This window comes from Polistes dominula, unplaced genomic scaffold (genome assembly GCF_049000335.1).
Source record: "Polistes dominula isolate Pdom_NZ unplaced genomic scaffold, Pdom_raw_medaka contig_21, whole genome shotgun sequence".
Taxonomy (NCBI): Eukaryota; Metazoa; Arthropoda; class Insecta; order Hymenoptera; family Vespidae; genus Polistes; species Polistes dominula.
The window spans coordinates 4,445,975-4,461,487 of record NW_028301061.1 but is presented as its reverse complement, the minus strand read 5'-3'; the positions used below and the strand labels follow the sequence as shown (position 1 = coordinate 4,461,487).

General features: G+C 30.4%; 1 protein-coding gene across 1 annotated transcript; it reads right to left on the bottom strand.

The window, feature by feature from the left end:
- Window positions 1-2,618: 2,618 nt before the first annotated feature.
- On the bottom strand, window positions 2,619-4,108 carry LOC149031423 (uncharacterized). Its single transcript, XM_089176061.1, has 2 exons — window positions 3,198-4,108; window positions 2,619-2,841 (listed from the first exon to the last, which is right to left on the bottom strand). Exons 1-2 carry the CDS (start codon window positions 3,671-3,673, stop codon window positions 2,838-2,840), a joined length of 480 nt encoding a protein of 159 aa, XP_089032187.1. The 5' UTR covers window positions 3,674-4,108; the 3' UTR covers window positions 2,619-2,837.
- Window positions 4,109-15,513: the final 11,405 nt, after the last annotated feature.

Sequence of the window (15,513 nt, the reverse complement as noted above, 5' to 3'; positions counted from 1 at the left end):
TGTCCTTATAGAACCATCACCCTCTTCTATCGCCCTCGTGACTTTTATATATACATATATATATGTAGTATATGTATGTGTGTATGCATGTATATTCGGTACGTAAGTATACTTATCTCACCTCTTTCACCCTTTCTTGATTTCTTTTTTCTATACTTTTTTGTAATTCGGTTTTTCTTTCGAAATGTTATAGCAACCATAAATGTTATAGAAACACCCTCTCTCTCACACCCTTGGGAACTTTTATATATATGTTGGTTTACTTATCTCATTCGTCGCTTTATTTTTCTTGATTTTTTTTTATTCTTGATTTTATTTTCTTGTCTTTCTTTTCTTACGAAATGTTACAACTATAAGATTTTTATTATGCCTACCGATGTAGTAAATCGAATTTTATGAGAAAAGTTGCTTTGTTGTAAATTTTTTTTTCATCAAAGTCTTTCAACAATTTTATAACTGTCAATGACTTAATATTTTAGAACAAAGTTTGTAGCAAATTAAAATAATTATGAAGTTATTGTTCGTATAGTATACTACACTTTTTTATTCACAGTAACTTTTCTTTATATCAATGTATTTGCGTTAGTATACTTATTTCATTTTTTTTTTTTTTTAAATATTATAAAACCACTTTCACATAAATCCTTGTGAATATTTTTTTTATATTTAATTATAGTGTGTGTTATCAGGTAGTTGCATAATTTCTGTCGTATTTTAAATTAATCGAAATCCCACTAGAACTCTTTAGAGATATTTATTTAATTAATAATGCATTGACCATTATTATCAAATATTTTTTTTATCTAATAGCCAGTAAGTTAATTTTCAATGAAACAATGTCTTACTTTTTTGACATAAAAACACTGTATCATATAGAAATTAAACAGTATTCAAATATGTATGTATGCGTATAAGTGTACTTATTTCACTCTTTTTCTCCTTTTTCTTTTGTTGTTTTTTCTTTGTTTTCTTCACATTACTGTTTTCTTTCAAATTTTATATTCAAAAAATTGAAATAATTTATATTCTATTTACAGTATATCGAATAATACGAATTAACTTTTTTTTTTTTGAGAAAATCAAAGTCTTAAAACAATATTCATAACCGCCGATGTTTCAATATTTTAGAACAAAGCCTGCAGTCAGGTTCATCGAATTATAACTGTTCAAGGAACTCCCAAGTTAAGAAGTTGAGAAGAGCCGTCAGCGTTGCCTGATATAGCATGCTATACCACTACTAGTACCGTTGGTAGGCTGGAAGCGTTTTGCAAATTCAGCTATAAATTTTGCTGCTCAAACAAGCACCTCTTTCTTTTTCTCTTCGTCATTCTGTCTCTTTTTCTCTCGTATAAGCCGATATAACATGCAAGGCTCCGGGATCGATGCTGCAAAGAGTTTTATCGGACTCGTTGATCAGGAAGAAAGAGCTTTGTCACCAGCTCCGATCTTTCTTTCTTTCTTTTTTTTTACCTCTCTTTTTTTCTTTTTTTTTTCATTTATTTTCTTTTACTTACGAGAAAATATCTCAGGCAACATTTATCTACTAATATATTGTTTTTCAAAACTTTTTTTTATATTTTTTAACTGACGACAAAAAAAGAGTTTTTCAATTGAAAGTACTATCTCGAGATTCGTATCGGTATTTTTTTTTCTCAAAATATTTTTTTACTGACGTATATTTTGTTATCGTGTTATGAGTTTTTATGTATTTTAGATAAAAGAACACCGATCGAAGTTTAGTATTCAATAAGAGTAACGACAACGAGCGATATTCTCAACTGAAATCTAGCTTTTTAATTCATACTTGTGTAGAAGTTTCATTCTCGTCGATTCTAACATTGAGCTTTTATGACGAACGTGATCGAATGTCCCCAGAGAAACTGTAAAACTTCTCCCGAGTGCGTAGTTTTGTTAGTGGTAAAAGTAAAGCTTCAGGAAAAGATCTCAACCCCGTAGCAATGGCTTTTGGTCAACGATGAAATATTGCTTAGGAAGGAAAGATACTATAAGAAAAAGAAAAAGAGAAAAGAAAAGAAGAGAGAGAGAGAGAGAGAGAGAGAGAGAGAAAGAGAGAAAGAGAGAGAGAGGGGGGAGAAAAGTAGAAGAAAATGTCAGAAAAACAAACTTACCCTTTTTCGATTTATTTTCTTCTCTTTCGATAAAAACGTTTGTCTTATTTCTTTTCTTTTCTTTTTTTTTCTAGAAAGTAATCAACGAGGTCTTTGTTTTATTCGCTTTTTTTTCTTACGAGATTTCGTTGCTTGCCAACGCGATAAAATGCGAGGTGTCGAGATTGCTTACACCTTAATTTAGCACGATCTTAAACGTTTTAATTAAAAACTTGACTTCGTCGGCTTGCAGGTTAGATAACAGGACATCGAATTAATTTCATTTATTAACCACTTCAGGGGCCAAAATTTTTCATTTTATTAATAACGAGGCAGTTTTTATATTTTATTGTTATTTACTGTAAATAAAATACATCTAATACTAATTATTTCATAACAATTAAAATTTATTTTTTTATCACAAAATTTAGTAATAATTCTGTTTATTTATGTAGTAGACATTTCTTAGTGAAAATAATTTTCCTATTGGAATTAAGGGGTTATATGGGTTTCATCCGGGTAAAAACGGCGTATTTTCAAGATTTTTTTTTCATATAATATATGAAATATTTGATTCAAATTTTTTATTATCTTAAAGATACATATTTAATAAACATTTTCTGAAATTTAAAAAAAAAAATATTAAAAACTTCGCTATTGTGACGTCATTACCGGCGAGCCCTCGGAAAAAAAGGTGCATTCGCGTAGACAGCAGAACTCCAAGCAGGATCATCTGAAGTGAAAAAAAAAATACTTGTTTTAGTTAAGGCTTCAAACTAGAAATTGGACGAAGGAAAAAAAAATGAAAATTGGATGTTTGACAGCGGTTTTTACAAAAAAAATGCAGAATTCACTAAAAATTCCGCGGCATTTAAAAAAAAAAAAATAGTTGTAATTGAAAAAAAAAATCCTTCGTCAAAGTCCTTGTAAATTGTATCTTGAAGACCTGTTTAAAATTTCATCGAGATTGGTGGAGTGGCCTTCGAGAAATCTTGACAACCGACTTTGAAAACATAGTTTTGAGAAAAACACGTTTAAAGTTTTGAGTGACCATAGAACAGGAAAAAAAAATTTTTTTTCTTGACTTACATTGAATCGTCGATTCCTGAGCCATAAAGTAATGAATCTGCTGCATCTGCAATGTCCTCGGCATCCTTTTGTTCCTGTCTATGACGAATCCTGGCTTCACGAGTCTCTTTCGCAGATTTTTTCTCGGCGGCGCAGATACGGTTTTCGTCAGCATTTCGGGCATATTCGTGGGAATTTGGGCCAAGTTTTAAGTCCATACAGTGCATGATTAATAATAATGATGATGTTCCTTCATTAAAAATGCAAGCAGCAGTCAATGCAGCAATATCAACGATCTTAGAACCAGCTGGAAGTATTTTTGGAGTAATTTTCCAGATCAACTGGTTGTAACTTTCGTTGCTATTTTGTGTAAAACCACCAACACATCGCTCCAAAAGCTCATCCTTACTCAGATTTTCGTAAATAGGTTTTATTGCAGTCAAAACATCATCTGGTAATGGTGTATAATCGTGTTTGAACGATGAAAGAATCATCATGCTGCTCAGGATTTTTAGGATTGAACGACTGTCTCCGTTTCTTGGGTCAATCTTTTCTACGAGCACCGTCCACTAATTGAGATCTTGAAACTTTAGGCATTTTTAAATATAATTTACTTTGGACACTTATAACCTCAAAATAAACCTCGTGGTTCAACAAGTAATCACCAAATGAAGTATTTCAACTAGTTACCCTTAGAAGATGAGAAAAATAACCAAGGACGAATGAACAATAGGCGAGCAGCTGCTCTTTTATACCTACAGCAAGCGGAGTCCAGCAGGTAGCCTTGAGCGCGCAACTTTAAAAGGCTGTATCTCTGAAACTATTACTCGGATCAAGTTAAAATTTTCGGATAATATTCTAGAGATGTTGTAGATTTTAATAAGCAACAAAAAAAAAATCGATTTTTTGAATCCGTGAAACCCATGTAACCCCTTAAATTTTCATACATGTATTAATACAAATAACATACTTTGAAGAGATTAAAATATTTCGAGCAATTTTTTTATCAATCTTATTAGATTTTTATTTTAACGATTTTAATTTTAACGATCATAAAAACTTGATATCGGTTAAATTTTTATTATAAAAAAAAACTCTGTTAAAAAAAATAAAAATGTTTACAGTGGTCAGAAACAATTATTTTCTTTCATCAATTTTAAAATTATTTTATTTCCTTAATATCCTTTGACAAACTTAGAGAATGGTTTAAAATAGTTTTCAAAAATTTGTATAAATTAAAAAGCAAGCTTTCGTTCGATGTAATCGTTATTAAAATCCTTTTTCGTTCATTTTTGCAAATTCTTTGGCAAATGGCTCGTTCTTAATAATTGTGTGTACGATTTTGCAATAAAATATCTTTTGCTTTGATTTAGAGACAGAAATTGGAAAGTTTGAAAAGACAAATTTGCAAGCTATTTTAATGAAAATAGATTCTCATTATAATAACGACTGAATTTGAGAGGAAAGCATTCATCTTGAACAAAGAAGCTTGACAACTTTTCACTATCGATTTGATCTTCCTCACACATTCTCTGTCTCTTTAACTTTTTTTTTCTTCCTACCTTTGCACCTACTATCCCTTCTTCCACTTTGTCTTTCTATCTCTTGTCTGTGTTCTCACACAGTTGTCTCCATTTTCAATTGAAGAAGAAGTATCATCTTGACAACCGATTATAGTACTTATGTTTCTGGGAAGCTTGATACTCATTAAAAATTCACGGGGGCCAAACGGAGTAGTATCCCGAGGCTTTAATCAATCGCGAGTCTCGACCCACTTAAACGAAAGCATTCTTGTTCTGCATTTCATGAGAATTAATGAGAAATAGAAGGTTACATCGAAGGATTCCCTAGAGTTCTTCGTTACTAAACACAAGGATTCCTTTTGTATTCAATAGTAAACTAGAACTTCAACTTTCTGAATATTTGATATATATTTCAACATTTTTTTTTTTGTTCGAACTAATGTTATTCATTAACAAATTGTGTAATTAGAATTACAGTTAAGTTAATTAAGATTATTGATGTCAAAAATTTAAAATACGATGTAATTTTAATTAAAGTGAAATCTAGTTCTTTATTTGGAGTTTCTCAGGTACAAATAAAATTCGCTGGTAATCATTTCTTTCGACGAAATTTTGTCTTATTGATGTGAGGTGTCTTATAAAAACTTCCTCTTTTAGTTAATATAATTGATTTCAAACATATATGTAATGTTACATAAATTTTATCAAACGTTTCTGTTATGACCAAAAGATTGGAGAATAAAGGATTAGGTTAAGGTGTAAAATAAAACACGTGATTGAGCCAAACAAAGAAACAATGCCTTTTTTTATTGGCTCGTCAGGGAAAAGCCTTGCGGCATAAAAACCCTGGATGATATTTAATTATAACAAGAAGAGTCCACCACGTGGTGTAACCACGTGGGAAAATACCGTCGATATAAAATATAATAATGGAAAGATCTCACCTCTCGCCCTCCTGAATTATGGCAATCACAACCTTAAGGGTTGTGATGTCGAATAGGCTTGCCTTCACAAGACTTAAAGATTAAGGTGAATTTTCCGTTGTCCTTTGTGAATTCTTAAAGCCTTTGTCCTCTATAATCTTTGAAGATGTGTAGTCGTAAGCGTCCGGTAAAGAACTAGGATGAATGTCCCTTTGTACTGGCCCAGCAGGGCGTAGGCACTAGGGGATTGAGAAGTGGGGAGGCGAGAGGTGGGGGTAACTAGAGGAGCGCTCGGTAGTTACTGGTAGTTGATCGATGCTCACAATGAGTACAGTGCTGTCAGATCGTGGGTAAATCTTACCCTCTCCCTGTGCCACTGGGATTGCACACAATGAAAGTTTTCCATGTCCGTGTGTTTGGGATGTCGAAAGAAGCCGAGTGTAACCGAAGTTGGCGGTTGGCCACGAAGTGGCACACTATGAAAGCGACTCGTGTCCATGTGTTCGGACGACACGAGTCGCTTTCATAGTGTGTCACTCCGGCGTGCCCGCCAACTTCGGTTACACTCGGCTTCTTTCGACATCCCAAACACACGGACATGGAAAACTTTCATTGTGTGCAATCCCAGTGGCACAGGGAGAGGGTAAGATTTACCCACGATCTGACAGCACTGAATGAGTATCGATCTAGAATCTTAATCGATGGAGGTGGACGCGCGCGAATTTTGAATACCGCTAATTACCGTATGATCCTTTCGGATCGTACAGTTTCTCTGCCTAATTCATTATACTAATTTTGAATGCATTTAACCAGTTTATTGATTATATTGAGCGAAGTTTCTTCTCTCAAAAATTGTATAGAATTTAAAATCCAAGATTCAGAACGTTTAAATCCTGTTAAGACAGGTTTAACTATGGAAGATATGTACTTAAAAATTTTTGTTTGCTTAAAGGTATTGAAAAGTTTAGATGTAAAAACACGAATAACGTAAAACAGGTTACACATCGATCATCAACGATTTAAAGGAATATTTTTAATTTCAGAAGCCAAATCCTTGAGTTTTCTTCGGTGTTTTATTGATTTGTTTTGAAACATCTGCAATGATTTTATTTTCATTGCATTGTTTTCGAGCCGTCTGTTAAATACTAAATATAATCAAACGATATACTTCAAAATCAGATTAAGCCTTTTTATTTGCACAAACTTTGATCTTTCTTCTATTGTAAAAACTTTTGTAATATATAGTTACATTCATTATCAGCTAAATGTTTTAATTGAGTACTGCTTTTTTGCATTCTAATACTACTTTCATAGATTTCCTCAAAATAAGGGGTTGTACTTTATTTTTTTTTTAAATACAATATTTTTCTTATTACAAAATTTTCACTTATAACAACAAAAAATGTCTGCACACTAACATCCATTATTTTACGATAACTGTTAACTGCAAACAAAATTCACTTGATTATTAAATTATTTTTTTATTACTTGAAATTATTCTTATTAATTTCAAATTTGTTTGAAAAATTTTAATCACATTTTCGGACAAAGAAAGTACATTTTTCAACATAACTGCTACACTAGAAGTTTGTGTAAAGAGGAAGGGATTCATTGGAATATTTATTGGGCAGAAACAAATAAGAAGAAACAAGTAAGAAAATGTTATGTAATATACCAAAGAAAGTGGTAATAACAGATGCCTAGTCTGAATAATTTAATGGGTGTATATGATTCTATGAACGTGAGCGTTAGTGGTTAAATTAGTATTTTAATTATTATTAAAACATTGTAAACCAAGTCTAATGTTTGTTTATAGATCTAAATAAAGATATTACGATATTGTTTTTATGTACAAGGACAAGGTAATTATATCTAATATGAATCACCTAATTTTAAAAATTTTCCTAACGTAAAAGTATTTTTTAAATATGAAATTTGCATTTAAACATGTTAAAACTAGACATTAAATATGACAAAATAGATTTTCGTATATTGATAGTTGACTTCTAAAGTTTATATGTCTTTAAATTATGGTTTAAAATATAAAAAAACCACAAAAATAGGAAATTTGAAATATTGTAAATATATAAAACATCTAAGAAATATGTAAACTAAAATTTTTACGAACTTTATTTTAAGCATAATCAAAAATACAAATAAATAACTATCTTTTGTTTATTTTTTATTGTTTAATGCTGTCTTCCTTTTATACGTGTAATACATAAATGAAACCTGTGAAAAACCAAATTTTTCGTAATTCTAATGGAAATAGCAAAAAAAAAAATTATTATTATTATCATGAGTAATTTTAACGTTCCATATTTTCTTAATTATTTTATTTTTATCAGTACTATTCTGCTTTTTCATTATATATACTTTGCACTTATAAAAATACAATTAATTTTTGTGTTAATTTGTACTCTGTAATATTTTATATGCAAATAAAGAAAATTTCATTTTGTTAATTGAACGTAACTATGTGACTGCCATTAAATGTGTAATGTTTTATTTATGTTGCAAACATCATTCATTTTCCGATCACTTTAATTACTTTCTGTTTACTTTTTATAATCATTATGATGTTTAGGTTATTTATTTTAGTTTTAATCTAAAAATAGAAAGTAATTTATTAAATATTCAATTTCATTCAACTTTTATTATCCTATTTTTATATTATTTTATTACTCAATACAATAAGTCGATTTAGGAAATTAACATAATGTTTATTTTCTAGAAATTAGAGTTGTGTTTAATTATATAGAAATATTAATTCCAAGACGATTCGCGTAGAGAACTTCCGTTTCTTATATAGAAAGAGAAATTTGACAGTAATAAATATGAATTTCCAGAAGTTTATTGTGCGAATGAAAACTAAAACATGAACTACGGAAAATGAATTAGGTACGTGTGGGGATAGATAAACATTCATTAGTGATGAAATATATTTTCCCTTTGCATTATTAAATTAGTGGATTTATTAGAAAAGTTAGTTTTATATTTTTAATAATGCTTACTACTAAAATATTGCAAAATGTGTATTATAGTTTTTTAATAAATCAAAATTGGCATATTGATCTGATTAGTTTTGTAACTCGTCATACAAAATATGGATTCGAGAAAAAAGTTTCTTCGTATATTAAAACGAAAATAAACAAGTTTTTTTCATATTTTGTAACCAGTCTTCTGCAAACAGCTTAAAACTTTTTTGCGATCGATATTTAATTCTTTACCGATAATAATTGCTAATGTGTTAATTTTATTCAATCTTTTTTATAATGTCATTAATCTTCATCATCAATGCGAAAAGAGTTCATTTGGTTTAAATTGGTAGAATATTGAAAATGGTCGATCTGGTTTGATGGCAATTCATATAGTAACATTTCAAGTAAAAATTGATATTTACACAAGGAAATGAAAATGAAACGAATATTTTGTCTTTTTTCAAAATATAGAAAACAGAACAAATATATTCAAATACTCGCTATTGAAACCTAAATATTAAAAATATATGTATTTTAAACTCATATTATGAAAGTAGTGTTGTCACTTTTATAGCTATTTCGTTATGATTGATGAGCATACAGAAAAAATAATTACCATTAGCAAATTAAATTGCGATTTCAAGAAAAATAAAAATATATTTGTAAATTTCCAGATATTTCAAATTTTTGGAGACTAAGATGAAATAAGACAAAAAGAAAAATTATAAACAATAATTATAAATGTAGAGTATATAGTGTAAACATAGAGTTCAGAATAGGTCTATTACTGGAACTTTGGTCGTCCGGGATAAAACTTTTGAGCGGGTCAGCAACTTTAGGTATTTAGGATCGATCATAAGCCAGACGAACGAAATTAACGAAGAACTTAAGAAAAGAATCAATTTAGGCAACTCATGTTTTTATTCGGTTCACAAATTACTCAGCTCGCGGTTGCTGTCTAGGCGATTAAAAATCAGGATATACAGGACAATCATCCTGCCGGTAGTCCTTTATGGTAGCGAATCATGGTCACTTATGTTACAGGACGAAAAGAAATTTAGGGTTTTAGAAAACAAAGTTCTTCGTAAAATCTTCGGTGCAAAACGCAATGAGGAAACAGGCGAATGGAGAAAACTCCATAACGTTGAAGTACATCGATTGTACAACAAACCGGACATTATCAACGTCGTAAAATCACGCTGATTAAGATGGGCTGGTCACCTGGCGCGCATGGAGAAGAATCGAACGGTGCACAAAGAGATCTGAAAGAAATAGGATACGAAAACCGCGAATGGAAGGATCGCCCTCAGGGACGGGAACAATGGCGGGATTTGGTATTTGCGGCAATGAACTTTCGAGTTCCTAATGCCAGTTAATAATAATAATATAGTGTAAACAAAGTAGAACGAACTTTACCAACTATACTAAATGTTACACGTATAATCAGCAAATATTTTTCAAATTGTAAACCAGACACATCTTTAAAAAGTAATCCTACACGAAGCTGTTTACATTGTTACAAAAATAATATTTGAAAAGAGCCAAGATATTGGTTTTTGACTTAAAAAGTACCATTATATATTGTACTTTGTTTTACTCAATATTATTCTACAATAGCAGATTATATTTCTACCTTATCATTTATTACGATTACGATTACGACTTAATTCAATGTAATAAAAACTTCAGATTGTTTATGCTTTACGAGTATAATTTTAATTGTTATATTTCATAGAGAAACTTTTAGTACAACTATTCAAAAAAATATGCTAACTGGTTAAGATACAATTATCGAGAATATTTCTATAAAATTTTTAGTTAATCGAATTTATTAGTAAAGGTAATAAAACATTTATTGGAAATATGTATTGAAATTTGGTCACAAAAGTATTCGAACACGATGAATCAATTTTTTTTTGTAGAAAAATTGAAAATATTACTAAATTCAGTTGATGCTAAAATGATGTTGGGTTAGTGAAAATACTTTCTCGTATTTTAGCGAAAAAGTTATTTTCATATTTTGTATTCAGCCTTTTCCCAATGATTTAAACTGTTTTGTGATCAATTTGTTGTTTTCTATGGAAAAATTATGATTGCTTATGTCCCAGTCTTGCAATATTTTTTTCATGATTTTATATACTTTTTTAGTGATTGGTCGATAAGAGAAAATTACATCTTTGTATGCACGCAAATTCTTCTAATGTGAATTCTCTGGTAATTTTAATAAGCTACTAATGAGGAAGATAAGAGTTAAATTAAAGTAACAAATAAAATATTTGATTGAGTCAATAGAAATAGGAAAATTTTATTGGGTCGTCAGAGAAAAGCATTGCGGCATAAAAATCATGAATTATGATACAAGAATACAAGAATGAACGATATCCAACCAAACGTTGGACACGTGTCTCATTTCTCGATTATTATGCCGCTTCTTGCAACTTATTTCGTTTATACAGTGACTTATGAAAATATTTGACTTATAATGAAAATTTTATTAATTATATTAAGTATAATATATTATACAACACTTACCGCGCAATATATTATGAACATTGGATGAAAGTATGACTCTCTAGATTATATAAATAAAGTTTCAAACAAATCAAAATATATATTTATACAATAGTTATAATTAAAAGATAATAGTTATAGTATGATACTCGTAGTATGAAGTTTCATATAACCAAGTGTTATAGAAAAGTAAATAAAAGGTATGTATAATTATTTTCAAAATGTTATTCGTATCAAAGGTGGTCATACTAAATATTAAAAACTTCAAAATTATTTGTTCAAATACTTTTGTTATTCCAGCAATATTTACGTTTGTAAGAAATAAGTCATAACTATTGTATATATATATTTCGATTTGCAATTTTACTTATATAATTTAGAGAGTCATATCTCCATCCATTATTAATAATATGTCGGTAAGTGTTGTATAATATATTTATTATAATTAATGAAGTATTTAATTGGAAGTGTTTAAATAATTTCATGAGTCACCGTATGTATGTATATAGAAGTATAAAAGGTGCTTATATATATCTTGCTTTCGTATAAAGAAATACAGGAGGTTACTTATATATCCTTCTGTTCTTTTATTTCATCTTACGAGAGGTCTATAAGTGTAACTATAAACTTTACCCTCCTGCGTTTTCCCTCGTTGCCAACTCACTTCAAAGGAAATGCGGATTCCTTTAGTCTGGAATCCTTCTGTGTTGGGATAAGTATGCGTGGGATAATGCTGGTGTATGGAGTTCGTGTTGCTGACTATGCGTCTTGTGCGATGTGATAATATGATGATCACCTTCCAGCAAAGACTTGTCCTCGTGGGCGTCCGGTGGAAGAATAGGAAAATTGCTATCGTTAGCTTACTCAGCAGGGCGCGTTTAGAAACGGCGTGAAGAGTGGGGATACGTTGACAATTAACGCTTCGAAAGTTTCGAAATAATTGAGGCTCATATTTTAAATATTCACAAGATATCTACGATCATTTCAGATCGTACAATTTTTTACGTTAACATTTTTATATTGAAAATGCTGGAACCAACTTTGTGAGGCACGTACTACATCATAACCATAAATATAATTTTTTTCTTAGCGGTTTAAATCAAATTTTTGTTTTTTTTATAATAAAATTTCAATGTATCAAATTTTTTATTTATTTTCATTTATTGTAACGATTGAATGACTTTTTACCGAATAAACAAATATCATAATTGTATTGTAATTATTCTATGTTATTTTACCTTTCAAATGGATGCAAGTTTTGCTAAATTCGACTAATATTATTCGAGTAATACGATTTCAAATCTATTTACAAGGAGAAACCGAAAAAAATATTTTCTCGAGTTCAGTATTACTATCATGAACTACAAATTGATTGTAATTAATTTAAATAGGTTTGCGTATAAATGTTATTGCGAAACACTATTGAATAGTATTAATTTAAATATGTTTTTTTTTTGGGCTTTAGCAATTGAACTTTTTAAAACGACTTAAATGTCACTAAAAAGTTATCAGTTTATATAATTTAATTGTATTCTTAAAGAAAAATTCAATTAATTGGAATCCTATCGAATTAATGAATAATCTCTTATCAGTAATTTAGTTTAGATGAGTCAATCCTCTTAACAAATATATTTCAAGTTTATCGAATTGTACTATTCATTTAACTTTTCATCGTATCCCGACAAGCTTTCAATACATGCTACCCTTTAATGCAATATGAGATAAAATGCATGTTTTCTTTCTATATTCATCCAATTCAATCTCACTCAACTAGGAAACATTTATGTTTAAGAGATCTCGATAAATCTTTAATTCGACTCTACACAAAATTGAAATTTCCAAGTTTTTTAATAAAGTGTTTAAAGTATAGAATTTTTAGTTATTCTTTACTCTATTGTACTCAAATTTAATCTTGTCCTTTGCTATTTTTATTAAAAAGTAATGTGTTGCGTACCGGTGTCTTGATCTGTACTATGTTATTTATCTATCGTAAGAAGGTTTTAATGGAATGTGAAGGAATGTAAATCAATGTGAATCGATTGTTTTTGCCTTTATTAATTGTTGTTCCATTATTGATTGTTGTTCCTTTATTGTTAATTGTATTGATGCACGCTGTTGCGTTGTTGCTTGTGGGATATCGCCCCGATGCTGAGCTGCCTGATGATTGCGTTGCTTGTAGATTGATGAGATGTGGCTAGGCTGCTTCGTCGGGTGCCGATGAATTCTTCATGGTTTTGCCAATGCTTGATGCGTTGAATAGATGTGAATCGTCAGTCATGATGGAATAGAATGATGCTAGTTTTCCGAGGCCTTTTATAGTGAAAAGGTCGGTTACGTAATTCCTTCCCTAAGTTGATTGACCAATAGTAGAAGGGCCCCCCCCCCCAATGGACCATCGATGGACATAGCTTATGTTTCTAGTAAGAATTGTAGAGGGGACTGAGATGCATAGAGAACTTTGTCCTTACGAAGGAATTTCGTTCCTCCCTATTGTATCGCATGTGTTTACACGGGAATCCGAGACCACTCGAAGGGTCCGACGCCGGTGTGTCCCGCTGCTCTGTGTTCTGTTTATGATTTTTGATCGTTCGAGTATGTGATAGAAAATATGCTATACGATTCATGCCTCAACGTTGCGTATTATGCAACATAATGGTTTTCATTAAATTTTAACGTCCAGTAATACATATATGGAACATAATACGTATTAATTTGCAAATGTTGGGATTATAGCATAGCTTAATATTTTTTATTACTCCTGTAAAAGTGCATTTTTGAAACACATTTTTTGTGAAATAGCATTATAGAAGCATATTTTCTAATTTATATTTCAAGTTTTAAATAAATAAGCACATTCACAAATAATTGTATTTTTTACTGTCTTAAATTTAACACCTATTTTCCAGTTTTCTTTTATTCAATTATCGTTAAGAAATATCCCATTGTAAAGTAATGCAATTAGTACTACTAATTTGTGCTTAAATCATTGTCTTCGTTGTTTTATATTATGAAATTTTAATCTTCAAATTAATCACGAACAAAGATAAATTCACTTCGTATTATTGTATTTATTTAAATTGGTAAGTAAAACAGCAGAAACTGTATGAAATCAAAACCATGCTATTGATTAAAACGCAATTAGAAACAGTTTAACATTGTTTCTCAAAAATTTCCTAATGGAAACAAAAACTTTAAAGATGAGAAGAATTCAGAACGTCATTTAATTGTAGAAAATAAAAAAAAAGATTTAATAATCCTTATTAAAACGAATTAGCATAAAATAAGATAAGAAGGTTGCGGAAGAATTTAACGTTGATCATACAAAAAGGTATTAGATATTTAATTCATGTAAGCTTTTAAATTCAATATTAAAAAAACAGTAATTATTTTTGCACGAACTTAGTACATATACAAGAATCGTTTGACCCATATACCTATATCGATTGGATTAATTTTCCAACATAATTTTAATTCAAATTAATTAAAACTAAAAATTTCTAAAAGCTCGAAAGAAAAAAATAACTCCACTCTTTACAATTTGTGATCGTAAAAATGTTTGATAAGACTGCAGAATACGCCTACTGATTTCAAGAAAAAATAGTAAATGAGGAGATCTCGTTTTTGGTAAAAAAAAAAAAATAAAAAAATAGAAAAGAAAAAAGAAAACGTATTGTAAACGCAAGAAATCGCTTATCGTTCCTGCATTTTATCGAAATTCTTTTCTCTTAACATATTCTATTCCATCGTTTATATCGAGATCATTACGTAATTCACGTTTCAATGATCTACATTGAGAAAGAGAGAGAAAGGAAGATATATATGCCGACAGACGACGTTTTGGAGGTAGGAAGCTTTCTTAACGGGGAAAGCCCGCGTGAGAACTTTCGGATTGGTGGGATCTTGGTTTTCTCGGTACGCGCGCGAACAGCAAAAGCTCGTGAACGCGCATACGGACGAATCGCGACGCTTGCGCCACTGTCGACGACACCAATCGATGTTGTGTGAGTGTATACGTATATGTGTGTGTATATGTGTTATACATTTATGTGTTCGTATTTGAGCGAGTGAAAGAACCAAGAGAGAGAAAAAGAGAGCGAAAGAGAGACAGAGTGTGTGTTTCTAACTGACAGAGAAAGAAAGAAAAATAAAAAAAGAGAGATAGAGTTACTTGAGCACCAATGGAAATGACAAAGATAGAAAAGGAAAAAAAAAGAGAAAGAGAAAAATGTGAGATACGTGATAGAAAGAGACAGGATAGGTAAAAGAGCACTATTTCTATCTTCGTTCAAACTCCCAACGCTCGTTACAATTCTCTCTCTGTCTTCTCTCGCCACCCCTCCAGCTCGTTTCCGATCTCGTTCACCCTTCCTCGGTCCTGCTCTACCTCCCTCTCTTCGCT